Below are 14701 nucleotides of genomic sequence, written 5' to 3'. Positions count from 1 at the left end.
GAGATTTCCCCCACCCCCTCCTTCAGAATACTCTCTGATAATATACACTTGGAGTGTTTTTAATCAATCCCTTTATGAAGTTACAGAAATTGTCTCCTATTGAACTCCAGCAGAGCAAAGAGAAATTTTACGGTTTGCCAGTAGGCAGATCAAATGAAAGAAATGCAAAATAACGACTTTCAAATTAAATTAGGGCTTTCTCAGGTTGGAAAGGCACACTGTGCTTTTTAACAAGAGAAGAATCCTTTGGGGAATATTGAGAGCGAACTCCAGATGCACAATGCAGCACTATCTAATTTACAATAAATCACAGGATAAGGAGCTGGCAGTGAAGTCCCTCTTACAGCTCTGGGCCTTCTTGAATATTGTATTCCTCCTAAAAGTTCAGATCATCAAGTAAACAGGGGGTTCTTGTAACATGGATTAATGCAACAGGAGCACATAGTCATCGTCCTCCTCCCTTCAATGGATATATATTAGGTATAAAAGTTAGGGTATATCCAGGTAGCAGGGGATAAGAAAGAGAAGACTCAGTAGGATCTAAATTCCATCCGCTCTTGCAGTTTCACCTTAAACCAGTTTAACCAAGATAGTAAAGTATTTTAATGGCACAGAGCGTCCTTGTCTTTTCTTGTTTTAGTGTTAACAGCTGTGGTGACAAACAATTTGCTTATTGTCTTCAACCAGAACAAACAAACCTGGCAATGCAACTTCTTGAAATGCAACTTAGATGGGCATTGTCTGGAACATAGTAGGGAGAAAAAAAGAGTTAAACCTTCCCCTTCCCACCCACCTGCACCTTCTATGGGTCTAGACTCTAAAACTCCACCCCATTGCTGTTATTTAGATAACAAAAGCCTGGACATTGGTCGAGTTGTCTAGTTTGCCATTAATTGTATGGTAATTGCAAGCACGCACCATTTTGTGCACAGTGAAAATCGCTGATAATTTCAAATTCATGTCCTTTCCATATACTGGGGTTTGTTTGGTTTTGGCACATTTCCAGTTTTGGAAAGATCCATGAGCATACAAAGTTGAGAAGTGAAGAAGCAAAACTTGTTTGCAGTGATTTTCCTGGGAACCAGAGAGCTACCAGTTGACCCAAGATGAGCAATGACAATAAGGTGACACCACAACTCCAAATTTATCATTTATAACTTGAAGAAAGGACACGTATGCTGCCAGAGATATATTCTTAATCTTTTGCAATTTCATTCCTCCTCGACTTTCTCTAACCCTATAAATATCCGACTTGTAGCCCAGGCAACCCTCCATCCATCAAGTGCCTGAAAAGTACAGCCTGCATGTTCCCCCAAGACTAACCTTGTCACTTCATCACATTAGCTCTTGTTTCCATCTCTGACAATCTCTGGCCCTGTGCTGAAGAGCCAGAAAGCCACTTGCTTTTGTAACAGAACACTTCTACAAGGGGGTGGGGTTAGGGGAAAAGCAGCAGCATGCATGTCCTCGCTATCTGCTATATTATCCTTATCTAATTGCATGCACTTTGGCTCTATCTGACATTTTCCAAACAGCAGATGCTTATTAGCTCTTGTTAGATAAAAGAACGCTTGTATTTAGAGTGATTATCAGTTCCCAGACCTGACTTGCTGTAACAGATGGAGAAACCTTTCGCCCACCTAGTGTGTAAGGCAAAAAAAAACTAGCTGGTTTTTGTTGCCTTCCTAACAATGAAGTAAGTTTTATTGAATTCAGTGAAGCTTACTCCCAGGAAAGTCAGGTTAGGGTTGCAGGGCTGTATTAATACTGAAGCTTATTTCATCTAGGGAAGGGGCGCGTCATCTGGGATCCTGTTATCAACACAGCTTCAGTATTAACGAATTATTCCTAGAGTGGTTTCAACAATTAATCTCTCTCCCCAGGGGACTCTGGGAAATGTGAGGGGGATAAGGGTTTTCTGACGACTCTCAGCACCCTTAACAAACTACAGTTCCCAGGATTCTTTGGAGGGGAGCCATGGCTGTTAAAATGACATAATAGTTCTTTAAATGTATGGGATGGATGTGGGCTTGGAATTAAAAAAATTAAAGATCAGGAATATGTTATTTTCCACACAAAAATCCACTCCTAGGATTGTATCCAATGCAAATTCTACTCGGAGTACACCCATTGAAATTAACAGACAGGACTAACTCAATTCCATTCATTTCAATGGGTCTACTCTTCAGCTATGCTTGCTTACCCCACCCCCCACCGCTTTCCTTCACTTTAGCACTATAGTTTTGCAGGAGTAATAGCGTTATTGCCATTGTTAGACAAGTGAGAAACTCCTGGCCATCTATGCGCAGAGATCAACCAGTTGATCCTAATGTAGCTTCTGAGCACCCCTGAACTACGTAGCATGCAAGGAAGGGAAGAGAAAGACTAGCATCATCTGCAATACTTATAAACTTATATACTTATAAACAATATACAGTGGTTATCTCAGATTAAGGATTGGGGAAAGCTTCTTAACCCGTATTAAAAAGAAGTTACATCAGGGGTACATCAGTTCTGAAGGTTAAGAGAAGTGCTATTTCTCTCCAGTGTGCATTGTCTTTTAATATGTAATTTTATTTCATAATGTGTGTTATAACTGATTTTATTTCTATTATGATTTTTTTTAGGTCAGCTTGTTTCTAACATCTGATCTTATCAGTATTTCTAATGTATATTTTATGTAGAGGTTACAATGACTGTGCAGTATAAAAATCCTGTTACATAACAAACAAACAAAATCTCTATAATCTTAACTCTGTAACTAGTTTTCTATCACTCTCGTTTTTCTGGGCACTGAAGAATAATGCTGTGTTGCATTTCACTACTAGTGACAGTCAGTAGCTTAGATGGCTTTTTAAATAGGGATTAGACAAATTCACTTCAAATAGGTCTATCAATAGCTATTAGCCATGAAGACTAAATGGAATCTCCATGCATGGAAGAAGATGGGAACAGAATGTGGGCCTTCTTAGACTAAATGGACCTTGGCCTCATTCCCAAAGGCAAGTCTTAATTAATTTGGCCTAAAGGACCCACCTAAGGCACGGTTTGACTCAGCATGTCATCCAAACCTAGGCTCATGGTTTAGCTCTCCCAGACAAACCATGAGCTTTAAAACCTTTGTTACATCTCATGGTATGTCTGGTGAGAGCTAAAACAGGAGCCTAGCTTTGGATAACATGCTAAAACAAAACCAATAGAGGAGCAAAGCAGCTGCAATCTTCTCTCTGGGAGCCTGTATGTTTGCTTGTTCATGTTAAGCCATGATCAAGGGTCTGGAAATTAAGCCTTATGAGGAGCACTTGAAGAAGCTGGGTATGTTCAAGCTGGAAAAAAGGAGACTGAGAGGAGATATGATAGCCATCATCAGATATGTTAAGGGCTGTCACATGGAGGAGGGAGCATGCTTGTTTTCTCCTGACCTGGAGGGTAGGACTCAAACCAATGGCTTCAAGTTCAAGAAAGGGGACACTGACTAAACATTTGGAAAAACTTTCTGATGATAAGACCTGTTGAACCAGGGGACAGACTCCCAATAGGTGGTGGACTCTCCTCCCTTGGAGGTTTTTAAGCAGAGGTTGGGTGGCCATCTGACATGAATGCTTTAGCTGAGATTCCTACATGGAGGGGTTGGGATGGATGACCCTTGAGGTCCCTTCCAACTCTAAGATTCTACGATTCTGTGGATCTCTGTGGAGACAGAAGCATCTCATGGCACTGCTTCAAATTCAGAAGATTTTTCTCCTTAATACTAATACAGTTGCTGAGCCATCTAGTAAATATTCAAATAAAGAGGTTATGATGCCATTTGCAAGGATGCTACATCAGTGCTACAGAGAGATGTGCCAATGCAAATGTTTCATATCCTTTATGTGTATTTTTTTATTCTTGATTGTTTACTGAAAATATAGATGCTTACTGCAGCAGACTGCTAGCCTGAGGGAAGTATTTTCTTATTGTCCTTCATAAAACCTGCATCTTCCTTGCAATTTCCCCAAGAATCACTCTCAGACCCTTGAATGCCAGGTTGCTAACACTTACACTTTGTCCATAATCATTCCTTCAATCTGCTGAAAAATGAATTTTGAAGAACATTCCAATTTGCTTCTGCCTGGGGGTGACCATATTTCCTTCCTATGTTCTCCTGCCAGTACAAGGTAAAGTCTGCATATTATATTTTATTTAACTTGGGGACCCATTGCTAGGATGTGCTGTGCAACCACTGCATAGACAAGTTAGCTTCTCACAGGGTGAGGTGTGTGTATGCATGCTTAAAATAAGAGTTGCAAAAAAACACACAACCATTTTTAGAGATTGCAAATAATAAAGACCTAATTACTATTACTGTACAAAGATTTGCATGAACAGGTGTGCTATTTTTAAGCCAACAAAGAAACATGACCATGAAATTGATTTTGAGTGGCGGAAAGACTTGACTTCATCCAATGTTGACTACAGTTTGCTTGCTGATCTCTACTGCTCTGCCACTGAGTTTTACCACTACAGAGAGGAATGTCTGGTGAGACAGATTATTGGTGAAGTCAGTAACATTACAGTATGTTGTCCTAGAAGGCTAGTTAACCTGAGCACCATATATGGGCTAATCAGGCAGAAGAGGGCAGATTCCAGGGTCAAAATAAAGCTGGAGGAGGCAAGGTGAGGATGATTTTAAGCTGAAACAGAGGGCAGCGAAGGAAGTTAAATGAAGATCGGATAACAACACAGTTGGAAAGTAAAGTGCAGGCTATACTTTTTTGCACAGAAAGAGGCTGCATGAAGGAAAAGGAAGCTATTCAGAGGGCCTTGGAAGCAGAAGTGATACCAGTGACTTCTATCTTATACACCTTTACTTGAAAGCTTAAGTACATTAAGCACAATGGGACTTCCACAATGCCAGGCATAATTCGGTTATGATATTAAACCAGTTATCCTAGCTTTCAGACCACTATAATAAGTGTTGATCAGGGTCTTGCTTCAAAATGCTTTTTTAAAAAAATAAATAGTTCAGAAAATGAATGACCTACTTAGGTTGCTCAAATGTCCAGGCCAAAACTTTTTTTAAAAAAAAAATCATGCCTGGGGTTAGGGAGTAGCAAAGTTGCCTACCAGGGCATATGCCCCACTAGAGAACCCACTAATGGCCTCTAAATCACCATCATATATAACTTACATTTTCTTGCCACTGTAGTGCAGCTGAATGGAAGAGGAGAGGAATTGGCCACTGCCTGAGCGCTACACAGGCTCAGACCCATGCAGTTCTAGAACTGGCTTGCTTCCTCTCCTGGCTGGTTGTTGGGTCAGGGCTCTTTCACTCTGCAGGGTCTTTGGTTCTCCACACGGCCACCTGACTCTCTGCTGACACTGGGAGGGGAGGTGGCTATGTGTGAGAGGATCTGCTGGGCACTGCAGTCTCTTGTATGGAACCCGATAAAACCCAGCACTGTAGAACAATGCTTAACTCCAAAGCAGCGAGCAGTCTTTTTTCTCTTGGCATCCTAAATGTTTCACATTACACATTTTTAGGACCTACACAGTCTACACAACTTTGACTTTAAAGTCTGCTTTAAAACACCCCCAATCAACAGCCTGAGCTATTGGCAGCTATTTCTTTGATTCATAACCTGCCCATCTCTTTAAGCCTCAAAGCAAGAAACCGCTTTTATAAGCGAGTGTAAAATATCCACAGTTAAAGGGACAACTTGTGCATGACGCGAGGTGAAGCCATTTGGCTCAGGTGGCAGATCTAAACCCTTCCCTTGCCACTGTGCCACTGCCAGCCCTGCTGGGGCTGACCACACCTTTGACACAGAGCTGCTGTTGCCCTCACTGCTACTGGATCTGTGGGTGGTGGCGGTGGCATGGAGGACATTTTGGCTACTGTGGCAAAGGGTCCCGGGATGGCCCTGCTAAACGAGGAACAAATATATGGAAATGCAGCCCAAGCGGAAGTGTTCTGCCAATCGGTTATAATCAGCGCTTAGCAAAAGTGGCCCCACTTTCCTTAGTGAAATTTAATCTCCATTACAATTAGGAACCTAGGAAGGCCCATCTGGCTCAGGATTGCTGACAGTGACTATCTGTGGTTTCCCAGCAGAGGCAGTTTTAGGATAGCATGACTGGTTTGGCTGCACCGGGTGCCGTTCTGCAGTGGGAGCCACAACAATGCTGTAGAACGGAGCAAGGGGGGGGGGCTGAATTTTAGCGCTACACAGGATGCCACTGGAATTTGAGAGCCCAAAGTCCACCGCTGTCCCCAGGGGTTTCAGCAGAACTCCCTAGACACAACAGTGATTGAACCTGGAATCTTCTACATGCAGAGCATGTGCTCTGCCACCGAGCTATGACCTTTCCCACATCAGTAGTTTTCATCAACTGGTAGCCAGTGGCATCTTGGAATGGGACCTCATTCCATGTGCTGTATTCTCACTAGCCGTTTGGGGCCAGATGGCTTCGTGTTATCATACACTGTTATGCAATACTGAATTAACTTCAAACTCATTAGCACTTGGCACCCGAGTTCATTATTAGAAGGAGCGGAAGCGCTATTAGAGTGGCTACTTAGTTTCACATTATTATAGCTTTTGATAGCTATTGCCAACTATGTATGCAAAGGTAAGGGCCAAACTGGACAGGACGTTACCATACATTAAATGTAACTAGCGTCAGATTCACAGGTGTGGTGCAATATAAGGAGCATCTGCTGGGGAAGTTTATAATTCCTGTTCAGCCAGCAAGCCTAGCAGGGATGTAAACATTTCCACTCCTGCTATAGTCCCATGGGAAATCCCATTTGCTTTGAGAGGAGGAGGAGGAGGTTAAATTTCCACTCCATACTGGCCATGATCCCAATATTTATAAATACATACATGCAGCTGATGGTATTAGCATTTTTAGAAGAAAAAACCTATATGTTCAATGCAAAGATACACATAATATCCCATCCAACTGGCCCTAAAAGAGTGCAGAAATGAAGGCCAATCTTATCCAGGTCATCATCAGCTTCTTATCTTCTGTGGCCCTATGCCAATCAGCAGTCCCCCAGTTTTAGAAGAGGCCACAAAAATACTGTATTTTTGGACCATATTTTCCTCAGGGAAAATCCCCACAGCAGTAAAAGAGCAGATTATACCAAATGATGAATAAGAGAAGGCTGAAGTATTTGGCTAACTTTATAGACCTGATCTCTGACATTCAATCCCCTTTAACAGAAATAACTTATCATTGTGAATTTAATTGTAAAGGATTACTGTGATTATCACTTTTATTCTCAATGTTTTATGAAATTAATCAATATTTTGCATTAGAGAGAAGTGCTGAATTTCTCGTGCACTTGATTAATGCATTATTATCATCCCAGTAATTAAAAGTAACAGGGTTATACACAATCAGCATGTACATCTTACTCAGCACCTTTGGCAGTTGCCTGCAGAAATTAAGCTCATTAATCACCCTGACCACAAAGAAAAGTAAGCTGGGGAAAGCAACAGAAAAAAAGCTCTGTTTCATGGGGGGGGGGGGAATGTTCAAAGCCAATATCGAGAAAACCATTAGACTATATTCCAATATGGAAAACATTAATCTCAAAAGGAAAAAGTATGAGTGTGCTGCCAAAATTATAAATTAATGTTCTCCTGTTACACTGTTCTGCAGTTACTTCACATTTCTTCACCAGATACTATATCATATCCATATCAATTAATCTGGGCAGGCAGGTCTGCAACTAAGAGAGAATGTTTTGCACATACAGTATGTGTATTTGCAGTCTCCCAAGTTTTGAAGTGAACGTGTTGTGCCATACAACGTGTTGTGCCATACAAAGCTTCATACTGCTTACCATTTATATAACTTTTTAGAATTTTAGAATCACAGGCATTACAGTACCTCAATAAAAAAAAAATCCTTCCAATAGCACCTTAGAGACCAACTAAGTTTGTTATTAGTATCCTTACAACAAATAGACTGGCATTATTCTCTCAGGTGGGGGGGGGGGGAGAGAAGGAGATAAGACCATAGCTGAGATAATGATGGCTTTGCCTAATGGCTGCCTAGTGAGCCTGGGTTTCGCATATCACAAAGGTGCACCTTTCTTTTTCCTTTCTCTCATGCTGGCCGCTATCACCTTTGCAGGCCATACTTCAGACTCCAGTCTCTCACAAAGTAAGAACTGCTTGAGCCTTTACATCAATTACCTCTCCAAGACTGTGAAATGAACGCCTGTGATGCTGCATTATTTTCTCTTATCAATTTTCCGTGGGGGAGAAAGAAGAGTGCAAAACAAATCTCTAACATCTGGCCTTTGTTGTGGTCAGACAGCTGGTTTATTTTTCAGTCCGGGTGCTGCTTCATTTTTTCCTCTCTTTTTTGCCCACCATTGAATCTGTTTTAGCTACTATTATAAGCTTCCTTGCAAAGCTAGCAATTTTTTTAAAAAATAATAATTCTTACAAGCCACTGTGGTGCAGACTATGAATGAGCAGGGGTGGGTAGATGAGTTCAAGTCTCAAATCAGCTATGAAGCTCGCCTTCAACCAGTCACTCCCTCTCAACCTAACCTACTTCACAGATTAGTTATGAGGATAGAAATTGGGGAGTGGGAGTAACATAACAAGGTGGCTGTGAAGATAAAGGAGGATAGTCATGTACAACTCATTGGAGTGCGAAGAAGAAGAAGAAGAAGAAGAAGAAGAAGAAGAGGAGGAGGAGGAGGAGGAGGAGGAGGAGGAGGAGGAGGAGGAGGAGGAGGAGTAGTAGTTTGGATTTGATATCCTGCTTTATCACTACCCTAAGTAGTCTCAAAGCGGCTAACAACCTCCTTTCCCTTCCTCTCCCACAACAAACACTGTGAGGCTGAGAGACTTCAAAGAAGTGTGACTAGCCCAAGGTCACCCAGCTGCATGTGGAGGAGCGGGGAATCGAACCCGGTTCACCAGATTACGATCCACCACTCTTAACCACTACACCACAGAAGGAAAGAGAGCACAAATAAAAAACAGAATAAAATAAAATAACTGGGAACGTCCTAGCTCACACTGACAGCAATTATGCCAACTTGCTCTCCAGGTGCGCCATGTGAGAAAGGCTAGATAGCAGGGCACAAATGATGAACAAGACAATGTGTTGTAGTGGTTAGAGGGCTAGACTGGGATCTGGTGGACCAGGTTTCAAATCCCCCCTCAGCCATGAAACTCATTGAGTGACCTTGGGCCAGTCACCGCCTCTCAGCCCAACCGACCTCACAGGGATTAAATAAGAAGTGGGGCAATCATGTATGTCACCTTGAGATCACTGGAGAAAAGGGTGGGATATAAATGAAATAAACAAATGGGTTCCCGTGTCTCTCTCTCACTGTTCGGGGTACTTTTTATGCCAACATATAATGGAATTACAATCAAAAAAATAATGTGTAGCTGCTACAAGGAGGAGATGCTGCATGCTGGATGGGGATGTCCCCAGGGCATGAGCCAGTGGTTCACATACCTCTGGTGTAACAAAACAAAGAAGGGACCATGCTCTAGGCCAGGCATGGCCAAACGTGGCCCTCCAGCTGTTTGGGGACTACAACTCCCATCATCCCTAGCTAACAGGACCAGTGGTCAGGGATGATGGGAACTGTAGTCCCAAAACAGCTGGAGGGCTGAGTTTGGTCATGCCTGCTCTAGGCATCCTAACCCAATACTTATTGCAGATGTATTTTTAAATGTCTTAATCATGGGGGGGGGGGGGCTCTTTTTAAAAAACTCAGTGAATTGAACAAATACTGAGCTAGTGAACAGGGCATTTTGTGGAACAATGTACTCTTAAGGTGTTCCCTTATATGAAGTAGAACCTGTATATTCAAAGTTAAATATCAGTCTCAATATATTTTAATTGGGCTGAACCTGTGTGACAAATGCTCACCCACTTTTATGGGAATGCTCTCATTAAAAACAAGAGCTCCCTTACCCAATTTTAGCCTTTAATAGGAAATTTATATTAGAAGTCTAATCCTTCTAGAAAGGGGTTCATAATGCAATCACCAACAGAGCAGCCAGTTATCAAGCATCATTGCATACAATATTAGCAGGATTTAGCAGGATTTTCAGCAGCCAGGATTTCCAGCTACTGTGCAAAGCAGATTCTGTAGAAACCTACCAAAATCACAGATCTCTGCACATCATTTAGCTGCTTTTATTGTTGCACATCACCTTTCCTTCCCTCTTAATGTTAAAATTGGCACTAATTTACATTAAATCTACGTTTAAAAGTCCTTGCTAGGATCACTATTCTGAGCACTGCTTTTGCAAGGAAGAACTTTGATTTCTGTTCTTTGCCATTTTTTACCAGTTGCCAAGGTCAGAAATCCTGCCTTGGCTCATAAGCTGAACACTCTTCACTAGCTGACAGCAAGCCACTGAAGGCCAATAAAGCCGCCAGTTCCCTTTAAATGACCCAATGCAAAGTATGCCAGCAAGCAAGATCTCCCAGTGATAGAGCTGGAAAGGTTTCAGTACCTGAGACAGCTCCCCAAGAGAAGCACTTTTCAGAATGATTGGAGACAGGAAGAAAAACACAGGATTTCCACATTGCTGTCACTTAGCACTTGAACACTTAAACAGCTCTTTAAAAAATAAAATGACTTCATCCTAACCCTGCCAGATTAATACATGTTGTAACTCTAAATAGCTCCCACTTTATCTAAACTTCTTATAAGCTTATATGTTGGAGTGTTCTATTTTCAAAAGCCTGGCTCTACACTTTCTATACCCCTCTACCCACAATTTGAATGTTAATGCAACATATTCTGAAGACATGTAGGTCTGCTTTTGTCTCCCAGATCCTAGAATTTGTTAACTTTGGGGAAGAGCTGAAACAGCGACTAGGGTAAAACCAGACAGAAGCAGCTAACCATCTAGTATACAGTTGTTATATCTGTGACTATAGGAGTAAAGGAGGGTGCATATGCTCATTAATAAATAAGAATAAAATTTTATTCATACCCAGCCCTCCCCAGCCAGGGCCAGACTCAGGGCGGCTAACACCAAATATAAATTACAATAAAATGTAATAGAAAAAACAACAACAACAACAAACAGTTAATGAAAATACGGCTTAAAATACAGCTTAAAATTAATTCCCACCATATTGTTTTTAAGCCTTCAGGGAAATTGTGTTTCATGCTCTGATTCCTTTTCTTTCTACAGTTCAGTAGACTATTAGGAAATGGAAGGAATAGACTAGGTGAGAGGTGTGTGTGTGCCTGCTCAACAGGTCTTACTCACTAGTAAATGTGTTCAAAATCTCAGCCTTAATGAAGCAACTTGGGAGGATAAGTAGTGTCAACAAAAATGTCATGCACACGATAAATCAACTATTTGTGCTACAGTTTTTGATTATCAGAGACAGCTCCAGACATCTGTCATATTCAGAACTGGGGCTGGGGTGGAAAAAACATAAGCTTCAAGCAAAGTATTACAGAGAGAGAGAGAAACAGGGAGAAACAGTCAGTGGAGGGATATACAGTACCTTTCCTTTCTTTCCTTTTAAAAAAGTCATTTCTTTGCTTTATCATGCCGCCATCTAGTGGTTAAAGCCTGAGATAGGATGGACAGCCGTCAGACAAACACAAAAACATTTTCATCGTTTTGTTTCAAAAGGATAACCCCTGGGATTCCGAGTTAATTAAATTTAGATCTTTCTTTACCCTCCACTAAATATTACAGTGATACTAAATAGGATTTAGCTTTAGGATCCTTTTTTTAAGGTAGTGGAAGTTAACTCCCCTTTTACATCTACTGGTTCTTAGGAAACAGACCCTCCTCCTCTGTGGACTCTTTCCATGAATTTTGTGCTTATCTCCTTGCTGGGAGGAGGGGAAAAGAGAAGCCCATCCCTCGCGCTACCTCCCACAAAACACGTTCTCGATCAGGAAATAAACAGGCACAAAAGAAAATCCTACGACTTTCCTTGGCAATCTCTCTCTCCACGGGGATCTTAAGTGAGCGAAGCCGAAAGGAATTGTTTTTCTCCTGCCCCCACCAAGTTCCAGGCAATCACCAGTTTGTGATAATTACTAGTGACTTCTATAATTAAAGGCTGAGCACAGCTGCAGCTCTAATGGAAACTTCAGATGAAACAATGCTGAGAAATACGTATTCCTCGCGGATGGAGCGAAACAACCTCAGACGCGAAGAGTCATTATGGTGCGCCGCCGCCCACCCCCGAAAAAACTTTTAAGTTACACATTTATTTAACATGCACAAAGACACACACACTACCACGGAGCTGCATCTGAATAGGAAACCTAATAATAAGGGCATCACTACAGGCTAACGGTGGCGATGGTACACAACCTGTCTAATTCTCTTCTTCCAAATCAATCCAAGAGGATTTTAACTTTTTTTCCCCTCCCCGTTCGCGCCATCATCAACCCCAAGCAGTCAAGCAAGTACCCTGGATGAGTCACTCGTTACTAAGGCAATATGCAAATACAAACTCTTTGAAATCTCTGCTCCCATCAGCAGGAAAGAGGGGATGGTGGGGCGGAGGGTGGGGAGAGAGAGAGGAAGAGGAAGGGAAACGTGTTTGCTCCAATTTACACTTCAGCACCTCCTTGGAGCTTAATATAGCCTTCCAGTTCCCTGCTTTGTTTCTTGGCAGTTTTAAAGCAGCAAAGGGCGGAGGAAGAGAAGCTGGAGGCTTCGACAAGGGGCGAGAAAAAGTTATCACCGGAAGAACTGAAGAATTTCCTAACAACCTACAAGGGCAGTTTGGTAGGAAACAGCCCGAGCCGTCTGCATTTTGACTCTGTGCTGCTGCTGAGTTCAGTGGGACTGCCTTCCCCCCCCCCCGGAAGTTTATGGCCAATTCAGATCAATGGGGGGATGTGTCTCCACCATATCTTCACTCTCGAAAGGGAGAGCGGAATTCCCTTTCTGAGGTGCACAACGTAATTAAAACCCACAGGGTTTCTTATTTTTTTAGACAAAAGAAGCGGAAGAGTGGTGGCTGGCAGCAGAAAGTAGGTTCAGAAGACAGGGAAAGATCTCTCTCTCTCTCTCTCTCTCTCTCTCACTCACACACACACACACACACACACACGTGTCCATCGAGGCAGCTAAGGACTCCCCTCCTAAAGACCCACGAGCTCCCGCGCTACTTGTGGCAGGTGCTGGAACGCGCCCCCCGCGCACGGCCACTCGGGCAGCCCCAGAGGCTGCGCGCACATCACCTCCTCGAATCCCATATGGAGGGGATGAGCCAAAACAAAACACCCGGGTGTGGGGGGGGAGCAGGCATCACAACGCGACCCAGACAAAAGGAAAATAGGACACCATTCCAAAAAAGGAAAAGGATGGGGAGCAGCAGCAGCAACCCCGAACCCTCATCCACCGAGCGTCACCCAACCCAGGTAGGCAGGGGCTGGCTTACATCTTCTTCCTCGCAGTCACTCCTCCTCGCTTGGTATTGGAAGCGGGGTCGGGGGTTGTCTTGTTGCAATGGACGCGACGCTTTCCCTTCTCCGCCGGCTGCGTTGGCCGCGGCCGCCGCCGCCGCGGAACTGTCCTCTTCGGCGCATTGGGGACCCAGCAGGTGACTCGCCTCGGGAGTCACCGGGAAAGATCTGGAGGTGTTGATCTTCCCGCCGAATCTCTGGTACAAGGAAGCCATTCAGTCAATCCAGGACGGAGAGGGGGAGGTATTCTCTCACTCCCTCTCTTTAATTAATTACTATTATTACTATCCATGCATATAAGGAGAGGCTGTTTGTAATCGGCAGATTTGGAGCCTGCGCCGCCTCGCTCTCTTTTCCCCTAGCCTCGGATCGCCTTCTACCACGTCGAGTCAAGCCCTCCTCAATAACAGATCAGTGGAGCTGGCGAAGCGCGCGCTCCCTCCCTCGCGCTGCCTCTTCCTTCAACAGCATTAGGAGAAAACCCAGGCGGGGTGGGGGGTGAGAGAATAGTTGATGGAATAACCCAAAACACACATATACACACGCCGGGGAGCCCCCGCTTGAGGAACGCCGTACAATCCGGAAGAGATCCTGCTTTCACACCCCCTCCTCTAAAAGGGAGAGAGAGAGAGAGAGAGAGAGAGAAGGAAAAAAAGATGTCCCCAGATGGCGGAGCCGAGCGGAATTAGCGGTAGATGGGGGTGTGGAGGGAAAGGGGGCTTGGCTGGCTCGCCCGGAGGCGACGGAGCAGCCGCCTGCGAGGTCTCATGCCGGCCGCGTCCGAGAGGCGAAAGTGGCGGCGGGTGGGGAGGGGTGGCGAGGGTGTTGTGCGCGCGATCAGGGGCCGGGCGGGGGGCGATGGAAACACCAGGAGGGGAGAGACCTCCTTGCGAGCACGCCGCTCGCCCTGGAGAAGGAAGAGGAATCCGAGGCGCGCACCAAGGAGGGAGGAGATTGCTGCTGCTGCTGCTTTCTCTGTAAGGCTTTCCTGGGGAGCGGGGCTTGAGTCTCCTTCCCCTTGGAGAACTTGAAAAGGGAACCAGAAGCAAGGGGGTAAGGTTGGGAGTCACTGGCCAAGCAGGGCTTGAAGGGGGTGGGTCGGGGGGGGGCTTAAAAGGCAACACAGAGGAGGGGAGGCAGAGCCACAACCCAAAGCCCGCAGCTTTGTTTCGGTGTCTAATGCCTGTCTTTTGATCTCTGGCAAGAGGGAATTAACCGGGTCCCTTCCCTCCAAGACGCGGAACCGGTCCTTGGGGCATCAGGGATTTT

The 14701-nt window shown here is 44.0% G+C and overlaps 1 protein-coding gene across 5 annotated transcripts in view; it reads right to left on the bottom strand.

The window, feature by feature from the left end:
- DPP6 (dipeptidyl peptidase like 6) overlaps positions 1 to 14701 on the bottom strand; it is a 506101-nt gene that overhangs the window by 344742 nt on the left and 146658 nt on the right. For 2 of the 5 annotated variants that reach the window (XR_013831809.1, XM_079946661.1), the window contains exon 1: positions 13408 to 13896. The exons of the other annotated variants lie outside the window; for them this stretch is intronic. Coding sequence is in view for 1 of the 2 variants with exons in the window: in XM_079946661.1 (XP_079802787.1) it covers positions 13408 to 13647 (240 nt within the window). In the remaining variant the exon portion in view is untranslated. Of the gene's footprint in view, positions 1 to 13407; positions 13897 to 14701 lie in introns of those variants that run through there. 5 annotated transcript variants of the gene reach the window in all.

Source organism: Podarcis cretensis (genome assembly GCF_951804945.1).
Source record: "Podarcis cretensis genome assembly, chromosome: 12".
Classification (NCBI taxonomy): domain Eukaryota; kingdom Metazoa; phylum Chordata; class Lepidosauria; order Squamata; family Lacertidae; genus Podarcis; species Podarcis cretensis.
Note: the sequence above shows the minus strand (reverse complement) of the source record. Positions and strands in the feature narration are given on the sequence as shown.